The following is a 20,143-nucleotide window of genomic DNA, read 5'->3' on the forward strand; positions in this document are numbered from 1 at the left end:
GTGTGGGGTCCTTCATAATGCTGTTTGCTTTGCGGATGCAGCATGTAGTGTAAATGTCCGTAATGGCGGGAAGAGAGACCCCAGTGATCTTCTCAGCTGACCTCACTATCCACTGCAGGGTCTTGCGATCCGACATGGTGCAATTTCCGAACCAGGCAGTGATGCAGCTGCTCAGGATGCTCCCAATACAACCCCTGTAGAATGTGATGAGGATGGGGGGTGGGAGATGGACTTTCCTCAGCCTTCGCAGAAAGTAGAGACACCGCTGGGCTTTCTTTGCTATGGAGCTGGTGTTGAGGGACCAGGTGAGATTCTCCACCAGGCAAACACCAAGAAATTTGGTGCTCTTAACGATCTCTACTGAGGAGCCGTCGATGTTCAGCGGGGAGTGGTCACTCCATGCCCTCCTGAAGTCAACAACCATCTCTTTTGTTCACATTCAGAGACAGGTTGTTGACACTGTTCCAAGGTTGGAGAAAGAGTGAAATCTCTGCTATAAGGACAGGAAAATGTTATTCACCAGCATTGCCCTGCCTGTTTTAACCAAAACTCTAGTCACATGGCATAGCTCCAGATCTCTAGCTAAAGTAGTTGAATATTTATCTGGGATCAAGGATCAACATTATATTCTGGGAATTTGCTGTAGTGTGTTGGTGCAACATTCAAAAACAGCATTTAAACATAAAGAATTATATAAAGTTAGAGGTTAAAGTATGGCTAAGGAATAGAACCATAGAACATTACAGCACAGAAACAGGCCTTTTGGCCCTTCTTGTCTGTGCCGTACCATTTTTCTGTCTAGTCCCACTGACCTGCACCTGGACCATATCCCTCCGTACACCTCTCATCCATGTACCTGTACAAGTTTCTCTTAAATGTTAAGAGTGAGCCCGCATTTACCGCTTCATTTGGCAGCTCATTCCACACTCCACCACTCTCTATGTGAAGAAGCCCCCCTCCCAATGTTCCCTTTAAACATTTCCCCCTTCACCCATGTCTTTTTTTCTCCCCTAGCCTCAGTGGAAAAAGCCTGCTTGCATTCACTCTATCTAAACCCATCATAATTTTATATACCTCTATCAAATCTCCCCTCATTCTTCTACGCTCCAGGGAATAAAGTCCTAACCTATTCAACCTTTCTCTGTAACTCAGTTTCTCAAGTCCTGGTAACATCCTTGTAAACCTTCTCTGCACTCTTTCAATCTTATTAGTATCCTTCTTGTAATTCGGTGACCAAAACTGCACACAATACTCCAAATTCAGCCTCACCAATGCCTTATACAACCTCACCATAACATTCCAACTCTTATACTCAATACTTTGATTTATAAAGGACAATGTACCAAAAGATTACAAGACAAAGGAGCAGAAGGAGACCATTCGGCCCATTGAGTCTGCTCCACCACTCCACCATGAGCTGAACTATTCTTCCATCTAGTTCCAATTTCCAGCTTTTTCCCCATATCTCTTGATACCCTGACTAATTAGATATCTATCAATCTCCTCCTTAAACACCCTCAATGATTGGACCTCCACAGCTGCATGTGGCAACGAATTCCATAAATCCATGACCCTCTGGCTAAAGAAAATTTTCCTCATCTCTGTTTTAAATGGGTACCCTCTAATTTTAAGACTGTGGCCTCTTGTCCTGGACACACCCACCAAGGGAAACTTTTGTCCAACCCTTTCAACATTTGAAATGTTTCTATTAAATCCCCTCTCATTCCTCTATACTGTAATGAATACAGTCCAAGAGCTGACAAACACTCCTCATATGTTAGCCCCTGCATTCCAGGAATCATCTTCGTAAATCTTCTCTGAACTCTCTCCAACATGAGTTATAACATAAGATAGGGGGCCCAAAACTGCACACTATTCCAAATGAGGTCTCACCAGTGCCCCATAGAGCCTCATCAACACCTCCTTACTCTTATACACTATTCCTCTTGAAATGAATGCCAACTTAGCATTCGCTTTCCTTATTGCCGATCCAACCTGGTGGTTAACCTGCACGAGGACCACCCAGTCCCTTTGCACTTCCGATTTTTGAATTTTCTCCCCATCTAAATAATAATCTGCCCGATTAGTTCTTCTTCCAAAATGTACAACTGTACATTTCTCAGCATTGTATCTCATCTGCCATTTCTTTGCCCACTCTCCTAAGCTGACCAAGTCTCTCAGTAACCTTTCCGTTTCTTCAACACTTCCTACTCCTCCACCTATCTTGGTGTCATCCGCAAACTTAGCCACAAAACTGTTTAATCCATAATCTAAATCATCGATATACAGGTAGCCCCTGAGTTACGAACGTCCGACTTACGGACAACTCGTACTTACGAATCGAGGAAGGAGAATGCCGCCCGCCATTTTAAGTCGGATTGCAACGCCATCTGCCATTTTAAGTCGTTGCCGTTGACACTGTGTTGAGTGTTTAACTTTGTATCTGGCTTAAATTTTTCTTAGTAAGATTTACCCTGACCCCGACCCCCCCCCCCCCACCCCCCCCCCGGGTCGGCTGGTGGCGCCGTGAGATCAGTGCCAGGCTGGAGAACGGAGGTTCCCGAGTTCGATCCAGTAAGAGACCGCTCCCGTGCCAGGTTGATGTTGATCCAGTGACTCTTGTACCATCCGTGCCGGGTTGATGTCGAGCTCGCAACTCGACCTCGTTTTTAAAAAAAACTGCCACCTCCAGTTTAAATTCCCATGTGGAATATTGTGGAGGATCAGATACCCAAACCCAGCACAGCCCCCACTTGTCCCGTTTAGCCTGTCTCAGCGCGGACCCGGGGAATTCAGTGTGGTGGTCCTTAGGACCCAGCGGAGCTCAGGACCCACTGCCCGCAGTGTTTCTGTTCCATTGACGGGAAGCGATTGCGATTGAAAATAAAGTGGAAATAATAAAGCGTTTGGAAAGAGGTGAAATGCCATTGGTCATTGGAAAATCGTTAGGCTACAGTCGGTCAAGGATTGGAACCATTTTAAAGGATAACGGATAAAGTGAGAATAATGGAGCATGTGAAAGGCCCTGCCCCAATGAAAGCTACAATTATTACTAAGCAATGCAGTGGTTTAATTATTGGAATACATACGTTTCTTAAGTGTTTTATATGCATAGAAAGGTAAAATATATACTATATACTAAGACAAATGTTTGACTAACTGACGCTAAATAATACCGGATGTACTTGTTCCAACTACGTACAAATCCGACTTAAAGCCAGACTCAGGAACGGAACTCTTACGTAACCCGGGGACTGCCTGTACAGTGTAAAAAGAAGCGGCCCCACCACCGGCCCCTGAGGAACACCACTGGTAACCGGCAACCAACCAGAATAGGATCTCTTTATTCCCACCCTTTGCTTTCTGCCTATCAGCCAATTCCAATATCTTTCCTGTAATTCCATGGGCTCTCATCCTATTGTAGCCTCTTATATGGCACCTTATCGAAGGCCTTTTGAAAGTCCAAATCCAAATACACAACATCCACAGCTCTTGTCAATCTTTTTTGAGATTACCTCAAAAAATTCTAAAACGTTGGTGAGGCAGGATCTTCCCTTCATGAAACCATGCTGGCTTGGGCCTATTTTGTCATGCACCTCAAGGTATTTCATAACCTCATCCTTGAGGATCGACTCCAATAATTTTTCAACTACTGATGTCAGACTAATAGGTCTGTAATTTTCTTTTTGCTGCCTCCCCCCTTTCTTAAAGAACGGAACTACATTTGCGACTTTCCAGACCTCCAGAACCATGCTAGAGTCTATTGATTCCTGGAAGATCATTTCCAATGCCTCCACAATCTCCAAAGCCACCTCCTTCAGAACCCGTGGATGCACTTCATGCGGTCCGGCAGACTTATCTATCCTTAGTCCATTTAGCTTCTCAACCACTTTCTCTCTAGTAATCTTGACTGTACCTAATTCTATTCTCTGAGACCTCTGGCTATCAGGTATGTTGCTAATGTCTTCCACTGTGAAGACTGATGCAAAATACTCATTTAGTTCCTCTGCCATCTCTTTGTTACCCATTATAATTTCTCCAGCATCCTTTTCAATAGGTCCTATATCTACCCATGTCACTCTTTTACTCTTCATATATTTAAAAACTTAGTGTCCTTTTTTATGTTAATTGCCAATTTCCTTTTATAATTCATCTTTTTCCTAATGACTTTCTTAGTTTCCTTCTGTAAATTTTTAAAATTCGTCCAGTCCTCAGTTTTCCCACTAATTTTTGCTTCCTTGTACACTGCCTCTTTTGCTTTTATTTTAGCCTTAACTTCTCTCGTTAGCCACATTTGTGTCATTTTTCCTTTTATGATTTTCTTTTTTCTTGGAATATATTTTTCTGCATTTTCCTTATTTCTTGTAGGATTCTGCTCTACTGTCCCTCCATCTAGCTTACTTTTCCAATCAACTTGGGCCAGTTCCTCTCTCATAACCACTGTAATTTCCTTTGTTCCACTGAAATATTGATACACCTGATACCAGCTTCTCTTTTTCAAATTTGAAACTGAACTCAATCATATTATGATCACTACTTCCAAGGGGTTCCATTACCTCTGGTTCCCTAATCACCTCAGGCTCATTACACAGCACCCAATCCAAAACAGCAGATCCCCTGGTGGGCTTATGGACAAGCTGCTCCAGAAAGCCATCCCGTAGGCATTCTACAAACCCCCTCTCCTGAGATCCAGTACCTTCCTGACTTTCCCAATCCACTTTCATATTAAAATCCCCCATAATTATCTTGACATTTTCCTTCTGACACGCTTTTTCTATTTCCAGCTGTAACTTGCAGTCCACATCCCGGCTGCTGTTTGGAGGCCTGTATATAACTGCTACTAGTGTCTTTTTACCCTTACCATTTCTTAACTCGACCCATAGGGATTCTACCTCTTCTGATCCTATGTCCCTTCTTTCTAGTGATTTGATATCATTGCTTACCATCAGGGCCATGCCACCCCCTTTACCTACCTTCCTATCTTTCCTATAAACTGTGTATCCTTGGACTTTCAGCTCCCAATCACATCCATCATTTAGCCATGACTCGGTGATGGCCACAATGTCATACTTTTAACCTGTAGCTGTACAACAAGGTCATTCACTTTATTTTTAATGCTGCGTGCATTTAAGTACAGTACATTTAGATCAGTATCTGTTACTGATTTTGCTATATTTCTATCGCACAGCAAATTATCCTGTCTATTCACCTGCCTGTCCCTCTTGCCATCTTTGCTGCGCAGTATCTTTGACTTGTTTCTATTTTCCTCTTCCTCGACCCTAACACCCTGGTTTCCTTCCCCTTGCCAACTTACAACTATATTAAACAATCCTGCCAGGATATTAGTACCCTTTGAATTCAGGTGTAACCCATTGTTTTTTTTATAAATCATACCTCCCCCAAAATAGATTCCAAAGATCCAAGAATTTGACGTCCTGCCCCCTGCACCAGTTACTTAGCCACACATTCATCTGCTTAATTCTGCTATTCTTACCATCATTAGCACGTGGCTCAGGCAGTAATCCTGAGATTATTACTCTGGAGGTTCGGCTTTTCAATTTTCTTCCTAGCTCCCAGTAATCTTCCTTCAGGACCTCCTCTCTTTTTCTATCTATCTGCTTGGTACCAACATGTACCAAGACTTCTGGCTGCTTGCCCTCTCTCCTCAGGATACTCTGGACCCGATCCGAGATATCCCGTATCCTGGCACCAGGGAGGCAACACACCATCCGGGTATCCTTGTCTGGCTCGCAGAATCTCTTGTCTGTTCCCCTCACGATGGAATCCCCTATAACGACGGCATTTCTCCTTGTTGTCTTGATCACAGCACTGGGCAGAGTGCCAGAGTCCTGTTCGCTGTGGTCTTCCTCTGTCAGGTCAACCTCTCCAACAGTATCTAAAACTATATATCGATTCCTGAGGGGGACTGTCACAGAGGTGCTGTCTACTATCTCTCTATAGGTATTAAAAATAACCTCACTTTCCCTAATTAGCTGAAGGTCATCAAGTTGCAGCTCCAGATCCCGAACATGGTCCTTGAGGAGCCTCAACTCAATGCACCTGGTGCAGATGTAATCCTAGGGGAGGCTGGGAGTCTCCCAGGGTCCCCACATCTGGCAGTCCAAGCACAGCACTAATCCTAGATGCATACCTCTAATGCTATTGTTATTACTAAATAAATAAACCTGTAATTTACCCCTTTACTGTAAGACTCAATGGTCACAGGAAGCCTCTTCCCGTTTCCACCTAAGCCAAAGCTCTATCACTCTGCTGCCCGCTGGATATGGCGGTGTTCTTTTAAAACCTTCCGCGCTTTGAGGTCACGCGCCTGCGCAGTCGTGCCTCTTTTGTCCCAAGTAATAAAAAAAAATCTATCTGAATTTTCTCCTGAAAAACGGCGACTCTAAATATATATATATATATATATATATATATATATATCAGCACATATTTATAATGTAACCAGCATTATAAAAAGTGGTTCAGAGTGTTAACAGTGTAGTGACTTGAGATAATAGAAGGGGTAGGGGTGGCTAACTAGAATGGTTGATCAGATTGGGGGGTGGGGGAGGGATCTTTTAAGTTAGCAAGAAATTTTCAATTTACTAGCCCTATGGCGCTTTCTAGAAGGGAGCTTTTAGAATAGGCAGTTTGTGCTTATAATGTTCTATCCTGCCCACTTCTTTGTCCTGAGCACATACAAGTCCAGCACTTCAAGTGAAGTCTAACCAATGCCTCATGAAGCCTCATCATTACATCCTTGCTTCTATATTCTAGTCATCTCAAAATTAATGCCTAGCCCCCAGCTGCTGGCATTGATAAGATAGGCTGAATGGCCTCTTTCATTATAGATTGATGACCCACCCTCTGTGGTACCTCTGGAATTCATCAAAGTCCCATTGCTTCTTGGCAACCTGAGGGGGCGAAAAGCTTGTCTGCATAGAACTGTTGAGAAATGCCCGATTGTACATTAGACTTTGCTTTATCCCCTCTGCAGATCCCTGTGTTCCGGGGTGCCAGTAGCTCTTTCCTTGGACAAAGTTTGGATTCTACAGATTTTCACGGGAAGGATGGTCTGGGTGATGTTCCAGACCCCAGCGCGCCAGGACTGGAGCATCTGCAGAGCGAGCATGCAGTAAATGCCATGGTGCGGATCGTTACTGAACACACTGGGCAGGTGAGTTGACCTGACTTTTGGGAAAGGGAACCCCATCAGCTCTTGGTATGAGTGCCAGCGCAAACCCACTTGGCCCATTGAGTCCTCAACGCCATTCCATCATGAGTGATTTATTTTCCCTTGCAACGCCATTCTCCTGCCTTCACTCTGTAACCTTTGATGCTCTCAACCTCTGTTTTAAATATACTCGATGACTTGGCCTCCACGGCCGTCTGTGGCGATATAAATTCCACAGATTCACCACTCTCTGGCTAAAGAAATTCCAAGGTTTTGCTTTCTGCTCCTGCATCCTCTCACTTTTGGAAACAACCTCTCCAAGTATTGTGATTTCTTACGTGCCATTCTAACTTCCTCTCCTGCCATTTTCTTGTCACCATGGTTACCAATGCACAGTCACATCTAACATTTTCCAGTTGTGTTATAGGTTGAACACTAAACAAATACTGCTTGTTTTTGAGTATTTTTGGTATTCTCTGTCTAACTCTGTGTTCTGTGGTAGATTCTTGATTAATAACGGTGTCAAAGGTGCAGGCTGAAGGCAGGAGAGGGGTTGAGAAGGATAATGAAATCAACCATAATGGAATGGCAGACACGATGGGCAGAATGGCATAATTTGCTCATGTGCCTTATTGACTTCCTTTGTGTTACTGGTGAAGGATAATATTGGGTGGAAAATTGTGTGTGACTCTCACTCTTTTTGAAAAGGTTGCTTGTGATCTTTCCATGTCAAGCCAAGAGCATTGATTTGTTTTGATTTGGATCCAAAATTCAGCAGGTCAGTGTCCGTAGAGCGCTCAGCACCACGCTGGTGTGATAACACAAACCGAGTGTCTCAGGTCTGATGTCGAGGGAAGTGTACTCTCGAGTAAGCCATAACTTGAAGGAAATTTCTCCCCTGTGAAGGTGTTCCATGCACACAAAGCTACATGATTAAGTTTCACATTGGTACTCTGTAAAGTAACATTTTGTCTTGCAGATTTCTCTCGTGGCGCTTGCTCCCTTGACTAATGTAGCTCTGGCAAGTAAAATGGACCCAACTTTCTCGACAAAGCTAAAAGATCTGTACATCATGGGCGGAAACATGCAAGGTACACCAGTTTGTCGGATCTGTTTTTGTCAGCAGGTCTACAGTTCAGCCGTGACTGTTTGAGTAGCTATCTCTGTAAACACATCCATCAGATATAAATTGTTGTTATGCAATCAGCCCCAGTACAATTATGAAATGTTACTGCACTGGTCAGGTTGTCAAAGCAAAAATTTTTTCTAGCAAGATTTACCAGCAAAATTTTCACATTAATTATTTTGAAAAAATTGCACGAGTAATATTTTTTCTTAATGATTATTGAGCACATTTTATGATTCAGACTCTCATTCAACAACATTAATTTATTTAGAATTCATATTTTCATCAAAGAAGTTCTGGATATATTCCTGATAAAGTAGAAAGCATTTTCCTTATGAATAAAACTTGAACCTGCATGCAAAATAGTCTGAGGTGGCTCAGCCAGTGTTCAGTGGATCATTTTATTGCTGACAATAAAATAATCTCCACAGAAACAACTATCACCATCACTTCAGGAAATGGTTAATATAGGTTCTGCCTCATGCTTTTACCATTAGATAATTCTGATAAATCAGATGAGTTTTGCTTTCAGAAAGTGGACAAAGGTAATAGTTTGATTTATAATGAATCAACAAGATGTGATCTTGGGTGCATGTTTTCATAATTGCTTTTAGAAACATATAAACGTAGAAAACCTACAGCACAATACAGGCCCTTACTTACTTTACATGTACTTACTTTAGAAATTACCAAGGGTTACCCTTAGCCCTCTATTTTTCTAAGCTCCATGTACCTATCTAGGAATCTCTTAAAAGATTCTATTGTATTCGCCTCCACCACCATCGCTGGCAGCCCATTCCACGCACTCACCCTCTCTGTGTGTATAAAAAAAAACTTACCCCTGACATCTCCTCTGTACCTACTTCCAAGCACCTTAAAACTGTGCCCTCTTGTGTTAGCCATTTCAGCCCTGGGGGAAAAAGCCTCTGACTATCCACACAGTCAATGCCTCTCATCATCTTATACACCTCTATCAGATCACCTCTCATCCTCTGTCGCTCCAAGGCTTTTCTTTGTCTTTGCATTCCAAGGTCAAACAATTTAAAAGAAAGTTGTCAGTACTGAAACATTTATGGTTGGGGCTGCATTTCTGTGTAAAAGCAATCTATCTGAATAGAATTTACAGAGAGAAAATTTCTTTTGCAGTTGTATTTTTCATTATTGTATGCTCAACAAGTACAGGGAGTCTTTGAGTCATTGAGACTTTTGCCATTTTGGAGAGCATGTTAATCTAGGCATAGCGATTCACCCAGCTGCATGACAACATTTCCTCTCTGCCTGTACAGTTTTAAATCTCATAAGAACATACAAGTTCCACTCCTCCCCCCCCCCCCCCCCATTTGCCCTCGATTCTGCAAGACTGCAGATCAGTAAGTTATTAGTGCCTGTGAATGGCATTCAGTGGCAAGAGTGGTGTCGAAACAACAACCTTACACTTAACGTTAGCAAAACCAAGGAAACTGATAGTGGACTTCAGGAAGGGGAGGTCGAGTGAACACACCCCAATCCTCATTGAGGGATCAGCAGTGGAGAGGGTGAACAGCTTCAAGTTCCTAGGTGTCAATGTCTCCAAAGATCTGTCAACATGTTGATGCAATTACAACGAAGGCACGGCAGTGGCTATATTTCATTAGGAGTTTGAGGAGAGTTGGTGTGTCACAGCTGTACCACGGAGAGCATTCCAACTGGTTGCATCATTGTCTGGTATGGAGGGGCCACTGCACAGGATCGGAAGGAGCTGCAGAAAGTTGCAAACTCAGCTCCGTCACGGACACCGGCTTCCCCAGCATCGAGGACATCTTCAAAAAGCGATGTCTCAAAAAGGCAGCATTAGTCATTAATGAACTCCCAACCCCCCATCATCTAACACAAGCCCTCTTTTCATTGCTATTTTTAAGGAGGTGGTACAGGAGCATGAAGACATTTCAGGAACAGCTGCTTCCCCTCCACTGTCAATTTTTTTTTTTGCTCTACTTACATAATACTACAAATTATAATTATATATTGCAAAGTACTGCTGACACAAAGCAATAATTTTCATGATATGCCAGTGCCATATGCTACCTGATTCTGATAACATTTACCATCTTTGGGATTTGGGCATTGCTGGTGATATAAATGGAAGTGCCTTGCTTTGATGGTAGAGGAAGTGAATAGAACTAATGACTGATGTAAGGGCACAGAAAAGGAAAAGCATCAGGAATTTTTTTTTGTGATTTCTATAAATGACTTCGATGAGGAAGTGGAAAAATGTGAACTGACACACTTTTGAAAGGTCGGCCTTGAAGGCAGAATACAAGTTGAATGGCAGGATTCTTGGCAGTGTGGAAGAACAGAGGGTCCTCAGGGTAAACGTCCATAGATTCCTCAAAGTTGTTGTGCAGGTTGATAAAGTGCTAAAGAAGCCATTTGGTGTGTTGGCCTTCACTAGTCGTGGGATTGAGATAATGAACTGTGAGGTAATATTATGGTTCTATAAACTCTGGTTGGACTACACTCGTATTGGTATAGCCATGGACCTGTACATTAGCAAGGGGTCCATAGACCCTAGATTGGGAACCCCTGTTGGCAATGCCAGGGATGGTGGTGGAAGCAGACAAGATAGTTTTTAAGTGGCATCTAGAGAGACACATGAACATGAGAGTTAAGAATCCTCTGCAGGCAAAAGGAATTAGTTTCTTGGCACCATGGTCAGTACAGACAGTGCAGGCCGAAGGGCCTGTTCCTGTTCTGTATTCATTCTTGGATAGCTGATCGCTTTCCTTGAGACTGTAACCCTTCATTCTAGATAGTTGATTTGTGCAAGTTTGAACCCATCGAGCCCTGTACAATTCTTTTGTGTTCCAATGAGAGCACCTCATTTGTCTAAAGAGTTGAGACTTACTTGCGGCATTCTGATCAGGCAATCCCCTTTATCCCAGGAACCAATCTGGTGGGACATTCTTGGTCCTGAGAGGCTGACTCCTTATCCTGAATCTGTAGCATTTAGATCTCCAGCTAGGACTAGGGCTTCCCAACCTGGTGTCTGCAGACACCTCAGTCAGAGGTAGGGTCCGTGGCATAAAAAGGCTTGGGAGCCCTTAATTTAGAGTAAACTGTTCCTCAAAGCTGTGTTCTAAAGTTCAACTTCTGATTTTCTCCAAACTAAGACATAGCATCACCTGAGAGAACCATTGTATCAACGTAGGAGCAGAAGCATCTTTCCATTTCAACAAAATAGCCCTTCTGGCCAAAAACGAATGCAGTTACATGTTGGTCTGATAGAGAGATACCATGAATATATTGAGGAATTATACCACATAAAACTGTCGATTTATTAGGTTGTAAATTAATTTTTAAAGCTTTAGAAATTGGAGAGAAAATAGACTTCCAAAAATGTTTCAATACAGAACACGACCAAAACACGAGTCAATGTGGCTGTCTTGGTTTTACATCTGTCACACTGACTATCAACATTAGGAAGCATTTGAGACAGTCTCTCCTTTGTCAAATAGTAACGATGTACAATTTTAAATGGAATTAAAGACTGACTGGCACAGATCGAAGAAGAGTTAACCAACTTCAAAATACGCAACCAATCTTCTGTTATCAAGGTCATGTTAAGCTCTCTCTCCCAATCTTGCTTAATCTTAAGTGAAGGGTAATTGTGCTGTTGTAACAATAAATTATAAATTTTCCCAATAAAACCTTTCACTAAAGGGTTCATTTTTAAAATAATATCTAACAGGTCAGAATCCTGTATATATGGAAAATTACTTAAGTATTCTTGTAAGAAGCGTCTGACCTGAAGATACTGCAGGAAATGTGAATATGAGAGAGAGTATTTAGTTACCCGTTTCTCAAAAGACATCAATCGGCCATCTTGGCACAGATCCATGAAGAAATAAACTCCTTTTGATCCTTGATTTGATTTTGAGAAAAGATGGGGCTCATTTGCCCGCTACTATCATCTGATTTGAGTTAATTAATATGGTTTCCTTCCGATTTTTGTTTAAATCGATTTGAGTTGGCGGATTGATGTTTTTCTTCTGTGAAAGCCTGTATGATGTATAGCTCCGGGGTTGTGCTCCCAATGGGTTTTTTTTTGGTTCTTGTTTTCAGTTAGTAGGGTTTTTTTTTCTTTCAAAAAAATATTCTTAATACTTTATTTTTTCATATTATTATTGATATATTGCTTAGCTTTATTAATCAGTTATTTGCTAATTTAATTCTTCATTGTACATAATGACATATTGACTTGATTACCTTAATGTATTTTTAACTGATCTTCAATAATTAATAAAAAAAGATTTTAAAAATGAAAATGAAAGCTGTGTTCTGTCAAGCCATCTACAGTTGTTTTTGGCAAGCAGATGGAATGTGGGTACTTTTCACTACTCAGCTAGGTAGGAGTGAAAAAAATTAATGGCTATATATTTAAAGTTATTGACTGTTTAGAATGCTCTGCCAATGGAATTTTCAGTTTTTAAACGAGATCAAAACCTAAACCAACCTAACAAGCTGTAGACAAGATATTACTTTAGTAGCCTTTGCTCAGATGTGCTTGATCACATTCATTCAGATTGTATTATTGCTCTCTGTTTAGGATTCAGAGAGGTCTTTTACCATCACGTTCATGACTGCTTGGTTTACTTTCAGCCAGGGGGAATGCAACTGTGTGTGGAGAGTTTAACTTTGCCACTGACCCAGAGGCTGCGTTCATCGTCTTGAATCAGTTTGTGTGTCCAACCTACATCGCAACGTGGGAGTATACGCTTTCTCACGTGCTGTCTAGGGTAAGATTTTCACTTGGTAGGTACGCCTACTAACGATGTACTCCTAAAGAATGCAGCTATCTAATCAGCCAATCGTGTGGCAGCAACTCAATGCATAAAATCATGTGGTCATGGTCAAGAGGGCGTTCAGGCCAAACATCAGAATTGGGAAGAAATGGGATCTGATTGACTGTTGGTGCCAGATGGGGTGGTTTGAATATCTTAGAGACTGTGCTGAGCTCCTGGCATTTTCCCACATAACAGTTTCTAGAGTTTAATGAGAATGGTGAGGAAAAACAAAAAAAAAACCAAATCCATTGAGCTCCATTTCTGTGTTAATTGAAACCTTGTTAATGAGAGAGGTCAGAGGAGAATGGCCAGATTGATTCAAGCTGATGGGAAGGTGACAGCTATGGAAATAACAACCATGGTGTGCAGAAGAGCATCTCTGAATGCACAACACTTTAAACCGTAAAGTGGAGGTACTACATCAACAGACGATCATGAAAATACAGAAATACCCTCAAAAGCCACTTCTTTAGGTGCCTCCTGTTCCCAATAAAGTGGCAACTGAGTGTATGTTGGTCAGAAACTTAAGTTAGTTGGGAATTGGGAGTCTCTCTTGTAACTGACTGTATCTTCATAACCCCTGTAAGACCAACCAGGGTAGGTCTTACACAGTGAACAGAGGGCACCAAGGAGTGTGGTAGAACAAAGGGATCTGGGAATACTGGTCCTTAATTTGTCAAAAGTGGTGTCACAGGTAGATAGGGTCATAAAGTAAGCTTATGACACATTGGCCTGATAAATCAATACAGGGGATGGGATGTTATGTTGTTGTTGCATAAAACGTAGGTGAGGCCTAATTTGGAGTACTGTATGCAGTTTTGCTCACCTACCTACAGGAAGGATGCAAACAAGATTGAAAGAGGACAGAGAAAATTTATGAGGATATTGCCAGGTCTGCAGGACCTGAGTTATAAGGAAAGATTGAATAGGTTAGGACTTCATTCCTTAGAACCTGGAAGATTGAGAGGAGTTTTAATAGAGGTAGACAAAATTAAGAGGGGGTATAGACAGGATAAATACAAGCAGGCTTTTTCCACTGAGTTTGGGCGGGACTACAACCAGAGGTCATGGGTTAAGGGTGAAAGGTGAAAAGTTTAAGGGGTACATGAGGGGAACTTCTTAGAGGGTCGAGATAGTGTGGAACAAGCTGCCAGCGCAAGTGGTGCATGCGAGCTCAATTTCAACACTTAAGCGAAGTTTGGATAGGTACATAGATGGTAGGGATATGGAAGACTATGGTCCCAGTGCAGGTTGATGGGAGAAGTCAGTTTAAATGCTTTTGGCGTGGACTAGATGACCAAAGGGCCTGTATCTGTGCTGTGCTTATCTATAACTCTTAAGTCAACAAGCAGTGGCTTTATCCTATTTGTTTAAAGTGTCACGTTTGAAATAGGGTGGAGCTATATGCAGTTGGGAGTGGATAGAAAAGAAATTTGCGAGGCCGATTTTATTATTCATAACTGAAAGCTGCCACTTACTTTACCTGAATCAGCCAGTGCCCTGAGTTCATTTCTGCCACTGCCTGTAGGAGTTTGTACATTCTCCCTGTGTTCATGTGGGGTTTCTCTGGGGGTTCCGGTTACTTCCTACAAAGAAGCAAAGTTAATTAGTCACATGGGTATAATTGGATAGTACAGGCTCGTTGGGCCGCAAGGCCTGTTACCGTGCATTGCCTCTAAATAAAACTGAAATAAATCCCTTCCTCTCAAGACGTGAGTATATCTGGGAAAAGGTTATCCTTCACATGCATAATGAGACTTAGCTGATGGACATTGTTGGTAAACATTATCAGTATGATCTTCGATGTCTGCATGAAGTGAATAGGCTCCTAGATTGTGGGAAGCATCCATTTGAGAATTTTCTTACCTCTATTGCAGGAGTTCTTTGATGAATGGGTAAGTCGAGACACTGCGAAGGCTTGCTTCATGAGGACGATAACAAAATACAGTGGGAACGACAAGGCAGTCGAGCAAAAGGATGCAAAATCTTGCGTTGAACCAGATTTTAATGCTTGTGATTGTTATGCATTGGCAGCTGCCATCGATGAGGGTGTTGTTACTGAATATATCCGGTGTGGTGTAACTGTGGAGTTACAGGGGTCGCTGACCAGAGGGATGATGGTCCTGGATACAAAAAATCTCCTGCAAAAGAAAAACCAGGCCTTTGTCATGAAAAAATGTGACATTGAGAAATTTAAGGAGCTGCTGATGCCTGCTCTGGCATAGATGGTTTAACAGGCCATCTCGGCCCTTCTAGTCCATGCTGAACGCTTACTCTCACCTAGTCCCACCGACCTGTACTCAGCCCATAACCCTCCATTCTTTTCCTGTCCATATACCTATCCAATTTTACTTTAAATGACAGTATCGAACCTGCTTCTACCACTTCTACTGGAAGCTCGTTCCACACAGCTACCACTCTCTGAGTAAAGAAGTTTCCCCTCGTGTTACCCCTAAACTTTTGCCCCCTAACTCTCAACTCATGTCCTCTTGTTTGAATCTGCCCTAGTCTCCATAGAGAAAGCCTATCCACGTCAACTCTATCTATCTCCCTCATAATTTTAAATACTTCTATCAAGTCCCCCCTCAACTTCCTACGCTCCAAAGAATAAAGACCTAACTTGTTCAATCTTTCTCTGTAACTTAGGTGCTGAAACCCAGGTAACATTCTAGTAAATCTCCTCTGTACTCTCTCTATTTTGTTGACATCTTTTCTATAATACGGTGACCAGAACTGTACACGATACTCCAAATTTGACCTCACCAATACCTTGTACAATTTTAATATTACATCCCAACTCCCATACTGAATGCTCTGATTTATAAAGGCCAGCATACCAAAAGCTTTCTTCACCACCCTATCCACATGAGATTCCACCTTCAGGGAACTATGAACCATTATTCCTAGATCACTCTTCAATGCCCTACCATTTACCATGTATGTCCTATTTGGATTATTCCTACCAAAATGTAGCACCTCACACTTATCAGCATTAAACTCCATTTGCCATCTTTCAGCCCACTCTTCTAACTGGTCTGCAAGCTTTGAAAGCCTACTTTATTATCCACAATGCCACCTACCTTAGTATTATCTGCATACTTACTAATCCAATTTACCATCCCATCATCCAGATAATTAATGTATATGACAAACAACATTGGACCCAGTACAGATCCCTGAGGCACACCATTAGTCACCGGCCTCCAACCTGACAAACAGTTATCCACCACTACTCTCTGGCATCTTCCATCCAGCCACTGTTGAATCCATTTTACTACTTCAATATTAATACCTAACAATTGAACGTTCCTAACTAACCTTCCGTGCGGAACCTTGTCAAAGGCCTTACTGAAGTCATAGAAACATAGAAAATAGGTGCAGGAGTAGGCCATTTGGCCCTTCGAGCCTGCACCGCCATTCAGTCTGATCATGGCTGATCATCCAACTCAGAACCCTGTACCTGCTTTCTCTCCATACCTCCTGATCCCTTTAGCCACAAGGGCCATATTTAACTTCCTCTTAAATATAGCCAATGAACCGGCCTCAACCGTTTCCTGTGGCAGAGAATTCCACAGATTCACCACTCTCTGTGTGAAGAAGTTTTTCCTCATCTCGGTCCTAAAAGGCTTCCCCTTTATCCTTAAACTGTGACCCCTCATTCTGGACTTCCCCAGCATCGGGAACAATCTTCCTGCATCTAGCCTGTCCAATCCCTTTAGAATTTTATACATTTCAATAAGATCCCCCTCAATCTTCTAAATTCCAGTGAGTATAAGCCTAGTTGATCCAGTCTTTCTTCATATGAAAGTCCTGCCATCCCAGGAATCAATCTGGTGAACCTTCTTTGTACTCCCTCTATGTCAAGAATGTCTTTCCTCAGATTAGGGGACCAAAACTGCACACATTACTCTAGGGGCGGTCTCACCAAGGCCTTGTACAACTGCAGTAGAACCTCCCTGCTCCTGTACTCAAATCCTTTTGCTATGAATGCCAACATACCATTTGCCTTTTTCACCGCCTGCCTTCAATGATTGGTGTACAATGACACCCAGGTCTTGTTGCACCTCCCCTTTTTCTAATCGGCCACTGTTCAGATAATAATCTATTTTCCTGTTCTTGCAACCAAAGTGGATAACCTCACATTTATCATCCACATTAAATTGCATCTGCCATGAATTTGCCCACTCACCTAACCTATCCAAGTCACCCTGCATCCTCTTAGCATCCTCCTCACAGCTAACACCGCCGCCCAGCTTCGTGTCATCCGCAAACTTGGAGATGCTACATTTAATTCCCTCGTCTAAATCATTAATATATAATGTAAACAACTGGGGTCCCAGCACTGAGCCTTGTGGTACCCCACTAGTCACTGCCTGCCATTCTGAAAAGGTCCCGTTTACTCCCACTCTTTGCTTCCTGTCTGCCAACCAATTCTCTATCCACATCAATACCATACACCCAATACCGTGTGCTTTAAGTTTGCACACTAATCGCCTGTGTGGGCCCTTGTTAAAAGCCTTTTGAAAATCCAAATATACCACATCCATTGGTTCTCCCCTATCCACTCTACTAGTTATATCTTCAAAAAATTCTATAAGATTCGTCAGACATGATTTTCCTTTCACAAATCCATGCTGACTTTGTCCGATGATTTCACCGCTTTCCAAATGTGCTGTTATCACATCTTTGATAACCGATTCTAGCATTTTCCCCACCACCGATGTCAGGCTAACCGGTCTATAATTCCCCGTTTTCTCTCCCTCCTTTTTTTAAAAAGTGGGGTTACATTAGCCACCCTTCAATCCTCTGGAGCTAATCCAGAATCTAACGAGTTTTGAAAAATTATCACTAATGCATCCACTATTTCTTGGGCTACTTCCTTAAGCACTCTGGGATGCAGACCATCTGGCTCTGGGGATTTATCTGCCTTTAATCCCTTCAATTTACCTAACACCACTTCCCTACTAACATGTATTTCCCTCAGTTCCTCCATCTCACTAGACCCTCGGTCCCTTACTATTTCCGTAAGTCCATATAGACAACATCCACTGCTTTACCCTTGTCAACTTTCCTAGTAACCTCTTTAAAAAAATTCAATAAAATTTGTCAAACATGACCTTCCACGCACAAATCCATGTTGACTGTTCCTAATCAGACACTGTGTATCCAGATAATTATGTATACCATCTCTAAGAATACTTTCCATTAATTTCCCCACCACTGACGTCAAACTTACAGGCCTATAATTGCTAGGTTTACTCTTAGAACCCTTTGTAAACAATGGAACCACATGAGCAATACGCCAATCCTCCGGCACTATCCCTGTTTCTAATGATATTTGAAATGTTTCTGTCAGAGCCCCTGACAGAGTTCAGAGTTGATTATTCCCAAACACATCCAATAACTGTTATCCCCATATTACGAACAATGCTAATTAGGCTATCTTTTTCTGCCAATTATTTTATTAGGATATCTTTAAATTGAGATGAATGCTCAAGGGATAGGCCTTAGCAAAAACATCTATATCCAACATTTAAATTTTTTTATTGAGATACAGCATGCAATTGGCCCTTCAGGCTGTGCTGGCCAGCAATCTCCGATTGATCGAGTTGACGTGGATAGCTTTTTCCACTGAGAGTAGGGGAGATTCAAGCAAGAGGACATGAGTTGAGAGTTAGGGGGCAAAAGTTTAGGGGTAACACAAGAGGGAACTTTTTTACTCAGAGAGTGGTAGCTGTGTGGAACGAGCTTCCACTAGAAGTGGTAGAGGCAGGTTCGATTTTGTCATTTAAAAAAAAATTGGATAGGTATATGGACAGGAAAGGAATGGAGGGTTATCGGCTGAGTGCAGGTAGGTGGGATTAGGTGAGAGTAAGCATTCGGCATGGACTAGAAGGGCTGAGATGGCCTGCTTACGTGCTGTAATTGTTATATGGTTAACCCTAGCCTAACCACGGGACAATTTACAATAGTCAACTAACCTACCAAAAGATTTATTTTTGGACTGTGAGAGGAAACCGGAGCACCCGGAAGAAATCCGCAAGGTCACGAGGAGAATATACAAGCTCCTTACAGGCAGTGTTGGGAATTGAACCCAGGTTGCCTGTATTTTAAAGCGTTGTGCTAACCTCCACACTACGTGCCACCCTGAACTGTAGTGGCAATAGTATTAACTGTCTAGTGTAATGTTGGTAATAGTATTAATTTGAATTAAAATAAATAATTTGACTAATTGGCCTTTGCTTGCCAGCAAGTAGCTTGTGAGATAGAAACATAGAAAACCTACAGCACAATACAGGCCCTTTGGCCCACAATGCTGTACCAAACATGTACTTTAGAAATGACCTACGGTTACCTATACCCCTCTATTTTTCTAAGCTCCATGTACCTATCCAGGAGTCTTGAAAGACCCTATCGTATCTGCCTCCACCACTATTGGTGGCAGCCCATTCCACACACTCACCACTCTCTGCGTAAAAAAAAAAACTTACCTCTGACATCTCCTCTGTACCTACTTCCAAGCACCTTAAAACTTGTGCACTCTGATGCTAGCCATTTCAGCCCTGGCAAAAAGCCTCGGACTATCCACACAATTAATGTCCCTCATTATCTTATACACCTCTATCAGGTCACCTCTCATCCTCCGCTGCTCCAAGGAGAAAAGGCCAAGTTCACTCAACCTATTTTCATAAGGCATGCTCCCCAATCCAGGCAACATCCTTATAAATTTCCTCTGCACCCTTTCTGTGGTTTCCATGTCCTTCCTGTAGTGAGGTGACCAGAATTGAGCAGCGTACTTCAAGCGGGGTCTGACCAGAGTCCTATATAGCCTGTAACAGTACCTCTCAGCTCTTAAACTCAATCCCACAGTTGATGAAGGCCAATGTACCATATGCCTTCTTAACCACAGAGTCAACCTGCACAGCAGCTTTGAGTGTCCTATGGAATCGGACCCCAAGATCCTTCTGATCCTCCACACTGCCAAGAGACTTCCATTAATACTATATTCTGCCATCATAT

The 20,143-nt window shown here is 42.3% G+C and overlaps 1 protein-coding gene across 5 annotated transcripts in view; it reads left to right on the forward strand.

Moving 5' to 3' along the window:
• LOC140726989 (nucleoside hydrolase-like) overlaps positions 1-19,360 on the forward strand; it is a 30,192-nt gene extending 10,832 nt beyond the window's left edge. For all 5 annotated transcript variants that reach the window (XM_073044091.1, XM_073044094.1, XM_073044092.1 and 2 more), the window contains 4 exons: positions 6,998-7,177; positions 8,154-8,265; positions 12,939-13,075; positions 15,001-19,360. In XM_073044091.1, the coding sequence (XP_072900192.1) occupies positions 6,998-7,177; positions 8,154-8,265; positions 12,939-13,075; positions 15,001-15,348 (777 nt within the window). In that variant the 3' untranslated portion in view covers positions 15,349-19,360. The remainder of the gene's footprint in view (positions 1-6,997; positions 7,178-8,153; positions 8,266-12,938; positions 13,076-15,000) is intronic.
• The last annotated feature ends 783 nt before the right edge of the window (positions 19,361-20,143 follow it).

This window comes from Hemitrygon akajei, chromosome 4 (genome assembly GCF_048418815.1).
Source record: "Hemitrygon akajei chromosome 4, sHemAka1.3, whole genome shotgun sequence".
Classification (NCBI taxonomy): Eukaryota; Metazoa; Chordata; class Chondrichthyes; order Myliobatiformes; family Dasyatidae; genus Hemitrygon; species Hemitrygon akajei.